We start from the raw sequence: 10,751 nt of genomic DNA, 5'->3' as shown, positions 1-10,751 counted from the left end.
TATACAGATGAAGACAGCAGATACACATGTAAAACTTATATAGGGAGATTTGTTTCATCCCTGTGTATCATGTGAGGCAGGGGCGGACTGATAACTCATGGGGCCCCCGGGCAATCAGAGATTATGGGGCCACACAGTATACATGTACACACAGTATACACAGATGTAAAAAAACAAAAAACAGATTTATACATACTATCCCTGGTTTTACTGAGGCTGGCAACCCTGATGGGGCCCCCGGGCAGTGCACGAGTCGCTCAATGGTCAGTCCGCCCCTGATCTGAGGCTGTTCACTTCACTGGGTATATGTAAAGGTTTACATCCACATTAAATTACAAACTCTTCAGTTTTACTCAAATTAGTTAATGCAAAAACGAATACACCCCACAACAAAAACTACTACATCTATTATTTTGTATGACCTTTATGATTTGAAAGGACAGCACCAAGTCTTCTAGGCATGGAATGAACAAGTTGGCGACATATTGCAACAGCTATCTTTTTTCCATTTTTCAAGAGCCTGGATGCTGGATGGAGAGTGATGCTCAACTTGTCTCTTCAGAGTTCCCCATAGGTGTTCGATTAGGTTCAGATCAGCAGTGTTAATTTAGTCGACTAAAACATTTTAGTCGACTAAATGAATGACATTTTAGTCGACTAAAACTAAAACAATTGAGATGACTAATATACTACTAAAACTAAAAGCCATTTTAGTCAAAAGACTAAAATGAGACTAAAACAAATGCCATTTTAGTCAAAAGACTATGACTAAAACTAAATCGCAATTACTGAAATGTACTAGAGATTTTAGTCAACTAAAATGTAGGACATTTTAGTCGACTAAATACGACTAAAACAACTGCAGAAGACTAAAATGGGACTAAATCTAAAATGCCATTTTAGTCCTAAGACTAAAATTAACACTGCAGATTAGGAGACATATTTGGCCACTGAATTACTTTCACCCTGTTCTTCTTCAAAAATGCAACAGGGGCCTTAGATGTGTGTTTTGGATCATTGTCATGTTGGAAAAGTGCACGATGACCAAGGGCACGGAGTGATGGTAGCATCTTCTCTTAATATAGAGCAGTACATCTGTGAATTCATGATACCAGCAGTACTCATGCAGCCCCACAGAAGAACATTGGCACCATGCATTTTTTTTCTTTATACTCCCCACTTTTGTAACGCCATACAGTTTTGAAGCCATCAGGTCCAAAAACATTTAGCTTGGTCTTATCACTCCAGAGTCCCAGTAATCATCTTCTTTTTCAGCACGGGCCCTGGCAAATTCTAGGTGAGCTTTTTTGTGCATGGGATTTAGGAGAGGCTTCCTGTGTGGACCACACCCATGCATACCATTCCTCTGCAGTGTACACCATATTGTGTCACAGGAAACAATCACCCCAGTTTGGCTTTCTACTTCTTTAGCTAACTGCAGTAAACTTGCATAGCAATTTTCTTCAACCCGTCTCATCAGAAGACGCTCCTGTTAAGGTGTTGACTCCTGTGGATAGCCTGGGCGTCTCTGTGAGATGGTTGCAGTTCCACCTTTGTTAAATTTTTGTATCGCTTTTGCTACAGTATTCTGAGATGTAAAGATTTGCCGATCTTCCTCTAGCCTTCACCTTTCTTGTACAAAGAAATTACTGTATTTATCGGTATATAACATGCACCCCAATTTAGGAGGGAAGTTTAAAAAAAAAAAAAACTTTTTTTTATAAAAAATAAACCACTTTGAAGCAAAATAATGGTCAGTGAGCATCAATGCAGCCTGATTAGTGCCCAGCTGCAGCTTCAGTGCATCATGATCTGTGCCCAGCTGCAGCCTTGCCGAGGGGAAGGAGGAGACGAGTGCTGCCAAAATAGAGCTGGCCCTCCTGTGTACTCGGCTCAGCGTCCTGCCCCTTGGCCCGAATCCTATGATGGACATAACGCCGGTCCAATGCCGGGACATCAATGCTAGGAGATGTCCAGGGGGGCGGGACTGAGCGTGACTGCGAGCCGTGTACACAGGAGATCCGGCTCTATTTCAGCAGCGCTCGTCCCCTCCTTCCCCTCGGTGGCAGCCTATATTGGCGTATAACACGCACACACGATTTTCCCCCTATTTTAAGGGGGAAAAGTGCGTGTTATATGCCAATAAATACGGTATTTTCTTTCTCAGGCCTTGTGACATTTCTCTTCCATGTGGTGTCATTGCTGCCCGCATGAAATGGGAAGGGGTTTTCTTTGTTAAGTAACGCTTTTATAATCAACTGTCTGCTGGACATCTGTTTAATGAATACTTATGCCGCGTACACACGGTCGGACTTTTCAGCTACAAAAGTCCGAGAGCCCGTCCAACAGACTTTCGACGGACTTTCTAACGACCGGACTTGCCTACACACAAACACACCAAAGTCCGATGGATTCGTACATGATGACGTACACCGGACTAAAATAAGGAAGTTGATAGCCAGTAGCCAATAGCTGCCCTAGCGTGGGTTTTTGTCCGTCGGACTAGCATACAGACGAGCGGATTTCTGGGTTCGGCGGAGTTACGATGTAAAGATTTGAAGCATGTTCCAAATCTAAAGTCCGTCAGATTTGCGACTGGAAAAGTCAGCTGAAGGTCCGGTGAAGCCCACACACAATCGGATTGTCCGCCGGATTTGGTCCGTCGGCATCCGTCCGGACAAGTCCGGTCGAAAAGTCCGACCGTGTGTACGCGGTATTAGACTCACCTGTAGTTGAATTCTTGTTAATTAGGATTTTGTTGTCTAAAATTTAGCTTTGCTCCTAAGACTTTCATTGGAGTGTATTCATTTTTGCAACATGAATTTTTTAGGAAAAAAACTTTTTGTATGTGCAAATTAACAAATCTTGGTTACAATAAATGGCCTGCATTTGTAGGATTTTTTTTTTTTTAGTATAGCCTCCCATAGAAAACGTTGATTCTGAAAGGAAAGTAAAGGTTTTCTGACAAATCTGTTTATGCTGAATGTAAAGAATTCATACATAAAACATATAGTCCATATACACAACAAATCTTTATCCATCATCCAAAAGTAATTCAAAATAAACAATATGCATATATACAAAGATCGTGATCCACTATCCACATGTATTAACCACTTGCCGACCAGCCGCCATCATTATACTGCGGCAGGTTGGCACGATCCCGCGAGCCATCATAGCTGTAAGTCGGCTTCTTTAAGCGGGATAGCAGGCACACGCCGGCTGCACTGCTGGGTGCTGATGCTCGTGACTGGCAGTCGCGATGACCGGCAGCCACGAGCGATCGCGGGCACAAGAGGGGGGTGTGTGTGTAAAAACACCAATCCCGGTTCTGTTCTGAGAGATGCAGATCGGGAGTTCCTAATAGCTAGGAACCACGCTCTGTCATCTCCTATAGTCAGTTCCCTACAGTTAGAACACACAGTCAGGGAACACAGTTAACCCCTTGATCGCCCCCTAGTGTTAATCCCTTCCCTGTCAGTGACATTTATACAGTAATCAGTGCATTTTTATAGCACTGATCGCTGTATAATTGTCAATCGTTCCAAAAATGTGTTCACCATAATGTCGCAGTCACGATTAAAAATCGAAGCTCGCCATTACTAGTAAAAAAAAAAAAATAATAATAATAATAAAAATGCCATAAATCTATCCCCTATTTTGTAGACTCTATAACTTTTGCGCAAACCAATCAATATAAGCTTATTGTGATTTTTATTACCAAAAATATGTAGAATACATATCGGCCTAATTTGAGAAAAAAAAATTTGCTCTTTTTTAAAAAAAAATTGGAGATATTGGTTATAGCAAAAAGTACAAAATATTGTGTTTTTTTTGTTTTTTTTCAAAATTGTTGCTCTTTTTTGTTTATAGTGCAAAAAATAAAATATGCAGATACCATCAAAAGAAAGCTCGATTTGTGGGGGAAAAAAAAGGACATCAATTTTGTTTGGGTACAACGTCGCACGACGAAACCCTCCTCATCCAGGTGGATATCCATCATGTATATACCCAAGGGAATAAGACACACTAGTGGAAGTTTTGTTTAAAAGGTTTATTAGAGGATAAAAAAAAAAAACATGCACACACATGATCTCAGAGAAGCGCTTATTAGACACTTCCGCGTACATGAACGTCAACAGGCATACAGCGAGAGAGGTCCCTCCATGTGCACGGACATGATGACATCACTAAGACCCCGCCCAACCCACTCCTGAACATAGTGACTAAACACACTGGTATTTGGCAGGTTTTAATGATGTCCCCATGTCTGTGGACATTGAAGGACCTGTTTTGTTGTATGCCTGTTGGCATTCTTGTACACAGAAGTGTCTGCTAAGGGCTTCTCTGCACTAATATCATGGGAGTGCATGTTTTTTATCCTTTGATATATCTTATAAGTGCTACTTTCACTGTTGTGAGTTTGCCTTATTCCCTTAGGTTGTTTTCACACGGGCAGTTTGATCAGGTCCACCTGTCAGTTTTTCAGGCGGACCTGATCAGACCAGCTTATTGTTCTCTATAGAGCGGTGGAGGTCAGAAGACTTGCATCCGCTGACACTCAATCCGATCCTGTCCGCCAAAAACAGACGGATGGCGATCCATTTCCCATCCATCCTATGGATTGAATACCAGTCGGATGGAAGCAGACATTCAGTCCATTTCCATCCGACTGCCCCATAGAAAACAGCGGGGCTGTCATCTGCCTGCTTAATGGAGAGATCCCCTGGTGCGCATGACGGAGACCACCCCCTGTGAAAGGGTCCGTAGTTAGGTGTATGCAGGATTTCTATCTGGGAGGTTTGATGATTGGAGTGAAGGGTTTATGGTGAATCAAAACCTGTGTGTGTAAATAAATATATAAAAAAGTTCAAAAGGGAGAGGTGCACGTCAGTCAGAGTAAAAAGTGCAAGCAATCAAGCCCTCCCAAAGGCTTATATTATAGGAAACGACAAAAAGGGATTGCTGCACAAAAATGTTTTAATGAAAAATATAATCAAAACATTGAAAATATATAGGCCATTGTGTGTATATATATATATATATATATACACACACACACTGTGTGTGTGTGTGTGTATATATATATGTGTATATATATATATATATATATAGACAAATCTTGAGCCACTGTCTGAAAGTGATTTAAAATATCTAATTTATTTAAGCATTGTCATGCTTGAAACTGTACAGTTGCTTGTTTTGATTTGTATGAAGATAGAAATTTAAAGTAAAATAATTGCATAATGTGGAGATCTCAACCTCGTTTTTCACATATTTATATTTTTTATTACACACACAGGTTTTGATCCACCATAAACCCTTCACCCCAATCATCAAACCTTCCAGATGGAAATCCTACATACACCTAACTAAGGACCCTTTCACAGGGGGCGGTCTTCGTCATATATTTATTACATGTAGATATATGAATGGTATGTTTTCACATTATATTAACCACTTAAGGACTGAGCTCTTTCTGAGATTTGTTGTTTACAAGTTAAAAACAGGTTTTTTTTTTTTTTTTGCTAGAAAATTACTTAGAACCCCCAAATATTATATATATTTTTCTAACACCCTAGAGAATAAAATGGTGGTCGTTACAATAATTTGTCACACCGTATTTGCGCAGCGGTCTTAAAATGCGCACTCTTTTTGGAAAAATTACACTTTTTTTTTTTTTTTTAATTAAAGTGGAGGTCCGCCCACCGCTGCAAAAATGAAAAGCCAGCAGCTGCTGACTTTTAATAATCAAACACTTACCTGTCCTGGAGTCCAGCGATGTCGGCACTGCAGCTGATGTTTCCATCAGCTGTCGGGTGCTTGCCGCCTCCATTGCGAGTAAGGAAATCCGGCAGTGTAGCCTTACGGCTTCACGCCGGGAACCCTACTGCGCATGCACGAGACTCCGCTCCTCTCTCCTACTGGCCCGGGGAAGGAGGAGGGAGCCTGGGTGGTGACGTCAATATCCACGGGTGAGGCTCCCGGAAGTGGAAAAAGGATACCTGTGAAAGACAGGTATCCTGTCTCCCCCTCCTCCCCGAAGGGAGGAGTACAACGAGCAGGAGTTCCACTTTTGGGTGGAACTCTACTTTAAAAAATAAGACAATAGTAAAGTTAGCCCAATTTTTTTTTTTTTTATATTGTGAAAGATAATGTTACGCCGAGCAAATTTATACCCAACATGTAACGCTTCAAAATTGCGCCCGCTCGTGGAATGGTGACAAACTTTTACCCTTAAAGATCTCCATAGGCGATATTTAAAAAAATTCTACAGGTTGCATGTTTTGAGTTACAGAGGAGGTCTAGGGCTAGAATTATTGCTTTCGCTCTAATGATCGTGGCGTTACGCGTGGCTTCTGCACGCGAGCTAAGGGGGACAGGGAGCGTTTTAAAAAAATGTATTTTATTTTCTTATTTATTTTACCTTTTTATTTTTACACTGTTCTTTAAAAAAAAAAAAAAAAGTCACTTTTATTCCTATTACAAGGAATGTATACATCCCTTGTAATACAAAAAAAGCATGACAGGGCCTCTTGAATATGAGATCTGGGGTCAAAAAGACCTCAGATCTCATATTTACACTAGATGCAATAATAAAAAAAATAAATAAAATGTCTCCTAAAGAGCTATGGGCGGAAGTGACGTTTCAACGTCGCTTCCTCCTTGCAATGGGATGGAGACGGGTGGGGGGCCATCTTCCCCTCACTCATCTCCATACCCAACAGGGAGAAGGACCTGATCGGTGGCTCCGGTAAGCGTCGGAGGGCACTGGAGCCCCTCTCCCCCACCGACAATAAAAGTGATCCCGCGGCAAATCCGCCGCAGAGACCACTTTTATCTGAATGCGGACCGCATGCTGAAGAGGATACAGGGGTTATGGTAGCTAGCTGCTGCAATAACAACGATACCCCTCTTCAAAGTACTGACGTATAACGAGGGCGGGCGGTCCGTAAGTGTAAACATAATAATAAACATGTTATACTTCTGCTTTGTTGCAGTGGATTTGCACAGAGCAGCCTGGATCCTCCTTCTTGGGTCCCTCTTCCGTGCTCCTGGCCCCTCCCTCCTGTTGAGGGCCCCCACAGCAGGCAGTTTTCTATTAGGGTCACCCGAGCCCAGTCACAGCTCACGGTGTCCATTCAGACATGGAGCTGCTGCCCAGCCTCGCTCCCTCCCTCTCCCAATTGGCTGGCTGGCTTTGACAGCAGCAGGAGGCAATGGTGTAGCTGCTGCGTCTCAGCCAATCAGGAGGGAGAGTCGCAGACGCTCGAGACACTAAGTGAACAGCGCTGGACAGAGATGGGGCTCAGGTAGGTATTAGGGCCTGCTGCATGCCTAATATTTAAATCTATATTATTTTTTTTCAGTGGGCGCAGCTTCATTTTTCTCAATAGATTTACTACCAATGTTTGGCAGCCCTGGAACCAGATCATCAGAATTCCCAAGAGAGATAAGAACAATGTAAATGTAGATCTTTTATTGGCAAGATTTAATTTTTTTAATTGAAAAGCTTGTACAGTTTTCAATAATTTACTCAAAGGAAGGGAACAATACTTACCAAAAATGGATAAAAATGCATTTGTTGCATTAATGTTTACACAATTGTACAGAAATGTCTGGTTAAAACCTTGCGTGTTAGTAATGTTTTTCCATTTTACATAAACATACATAAACAAATGAAGTACTTGCACCTCAAAACAGAGAGAGGTTAAATATTTTGATGAAGATATGTTTCCCCTCCAAGACCATAGTTTTTTTTTTTTCAAAAGTCATTTGCCTTTTCATTCACAATACACTGGATCATCCTACTTCATTAAGTACAAGGAAATGTTGCTACGTCACACATGATGGTAACTGATCTTGGTGAGGAGGCGATAAAGTTAAAGCAACGTCGTAGGAAGATTGCTGTTTTGCCACCTAAGGCAAGTAGTTTTGGAATGTTTATATAAGTGACTGGATTGGCTAAACCGCTTTCCACATTTCAGACAGGCATAAGGTTTTTCACCTGTATGAACCCGGATGTGCTTTTTACAGTCTGTCAAAGTCAAGAAAGTCTTACAGCATATTTTACAGGCATATTTACGGGCACCCTCCACCACCAGCACATTATGCTCAGAGAGCGCTTTCTTACATTTGGAAAGGACATCTGCAGATGCCCTTGTCAACTGTGGTGGACCTTGCTGAGAAGCATTCCCATTGTCATAAGAGGAGTTTCCCCCATTCATCATCATTTGGGAACTGGAGGCGTTATCCTGTAGCTGAGTGCTTCGTACAGACGTAACAATTGGCATTTTGGGGGCGATACGCCGATAATTTGGAAAGTTAAAAGCACGACCCCTTGCACTTCCCATGATAGACCTGGACATAGAGTGAAGCCCTAATCCAGACCTTGGGTAGTCCATTCCAAACGGGTCATTTCCACGGTAATTGGAGGACTGAACACAAGGAATACCCATATGATCCTGCATGGGACGAGCAAAATGAGAATCTGGGCCATCACCAAAAGGATTATCCAAGTGAGACATAACATTGGAAGAATGACCACTGGGACCTACTTCTGGACTGACAAGGTAGGACACTTCTCCATCCATTCTACAGTCACTGGTTGTATTTGGAATGTTATCATCACAGTTTTGATTTAGGCTGAGGTTGCTGTTTCTGTTCTTGTTTAAAAAATTAGAAATGCTAAAAGAGGATTTGTGCTCTAAGTTGGGAGTCACATCTAAAATGTGAATATCTCCAACCCTGTCTGTACTAGACTGGGGATCAGAGAAACTACGATCACTGCTTTCTGGGCTCAGTTCAATTTTTTCTGCACCTGCAGTACCTTCAACCTCAACTGGCTCACTTCCTTCTGCTTGTGATGTCACATCACTTACCTCATCCTGAGGTTCAGGCGAGCTCAGTGGCTCAGACTTTACAATGACTCTCATGTGATCTTTTTCATCCACTGTAAGATCATGAGTCTCTGAAGCATAAACTGATTTCTCACAAGCAGATTCCTGATTGTAACTCGTTTCAACTCGAGTTGTCTGAGTTGCCATTGAGATAATGTTTTCTCCACTGTTGTCAGACTGGCTTGGCACTTGTGTGTCTTCTTGGTTGCCATATGACTGATCAAACATAAGTGTGCTATCCTCTTGGTTGTCTGGGGCAGAGTCAGCTTTCATAGCGTCTGTAATTTTAAGGGAATCAGGGGAAAAATATTCTTCACGAGAATTACCCATGGACTGTACACTTTCATTGGTAACATCGGTAATGAGACACTCATCAATAGAAGCCCTCATGCGCTGCCTAGCCCTTTCTTCAGAAGACTGCTTTCTTTTGTGCAGTCGTCTTATAGGAAATGCGGCCCTTTGCTCCACTATGCTATTTCTTACAGAGGAACCCATTGAAGTCTGTTGCTGCTGGGCCTGTTCTTCATTGCTCTGACTTGAATTCAAAGCTGAACTCACAATGCTTAATCCCAGCTGCTGAAGCATGAAAGACCTTTGCATTCGTGCGCTTTGCTCCTGAACTCGGTCATTGGGGGAAGACACAGGCAATGTCCTTGTAGTCAGATAGTGCTTACACGCTTTCACAACAGAATTCAAATGGAGGTGAGATGCTGCCAGTAGCACATCCATTACGTTGCTTTCTCCAAGCATAAGAGTGGATGTATACATCATGTCAATAAGAGCAGCAAAGGCTTCAGATGTTACCACTTCACTGTCCAGCTGGATCATGTTCATGCTCTGGTCACTCTCTGCAACAGTAAACAGAGCTCGGAAATGAGTACTGCATGCTGCTAGTACAGAGCGGTGAGCTTTAAAATGCCGACTCCCAACAACTATGACACAGTCACAGAGCTGGCCTTGGAGGCGCTGGTAATTTAACTGTTGAAAGGTCTGCTCAAAGTGCCCAGGGAAATCCATGTTCCTAAGAGAAAGATAAAAATACCAAAGTAAATATACAGTCTGAGCATAATAGGTTAATGTATGTAATTTTAAATATGATAATATGCATTTTAGGCTTCATGTACATGGCATGTTGTTCAACCTCTCCTGAATGATTTAACTTGACAGCTAGAAACTGGAGTCTAATAACAGCCGTTTAGCCGCGTTTGCGTCTAGAAATGTTTGTTTAAAAAAAAAAAAATGTTTTCTTTTGTTTTGTTAAATTGAAAAATGTCTGTAAATGAAACCCTGCTAAATGTGAGTTACCGCGTTTACAAGCATTTGGCGTTTCAAATGCCTCTGAACCCATTTTTTTGTGTTCCAAAAAATGCTTCTAAACTCAACTGCCTATAAATGACCCTGTGTACATGGACAGATAAGATAACAGAGGAGAGTTCAGGGGTAGCTGAAAAAAATGCCCAACTACTTGCTCCTAAAGGTCCGTTTACCAGCAGCAGTGTAAATGAGGCCTGTCAATCCAGAAAACCTTGAAAGCTCAATTAAACTATTAACAAGATCACCAAAATCCATGATAAATACATGGCTATACTTGAAGGAGAGTTGTTTAGTCATAAAAATTCAAACTACCAATGATACCAATATCTGAAGCACATGCTATACAAAGGCCTCAACTTTGGTTTTGCCTAAGAACTAAGCACACTCAACATTCCAACGCAAGATCCCGAGTGGCCAATAGATTCGCTTGCATTGGACCTTTAAATTATATAAGAACTTCATTTCATTATAGATTTTATGGTTTTACCAAATTTTGATTCTGAAGCTCTATTAAAATCATAATATGGCCAAGTTACA

The 10,751-nt window shown here is 41.6% G+C and overlaps 1 protein-coding gene across 3 annotated transcripts in view; it reads right to left on the bottom strand.

Annotated features, from left to right (window-relative positions):
* Positions 1–7,465: 7,465 nt before the first annotated feature.
* The window catches only part of ZBTB5 (zinc finger and BTB domain containing 5), a 30,500-nt gene continuing 27,214 nt past the window's right edge, over positions 7,466–10,751 (bottom strand). For all 3 annotated transcript variants that reach the window (XM_073591579.1, XM_073591587.1, XM_073591571.1), the window contains one exon: positions 7,466–9,921. In XM_073591579.1, the coding sequence (XP_073447680.1) occupies positions 7,884–9,917 (2,034 nt within the window). In that variant the 5' untranslated portion in view covers positions 9,918–9,921 and the 3' untranslated portion in view covers positions 7,466–7,883. The remainder of the gene's footprint in view (positions 9,922–10,751) is intronic.

This window comes from Aquarana catesbeiana, linkage group LG01 (genome assembly GCF_042186555.1).
Source record: "Aquarana catesbeiana isolate 2022-GZ linkage group LG01, ASM4218655v1, whole genome shotgun sequence".
Lineage (NCBI taxonomy): Eukaryota > Metazoa > Chordata > Amphibia > Anura > Ranidae > Aquarana > Aquarana catesbeiana.
The sequence above is the reverse complement of the archived record's forward strand: the minus strand, read 5'-3'. Positions and strand labels throughout refer to the sequence as shown.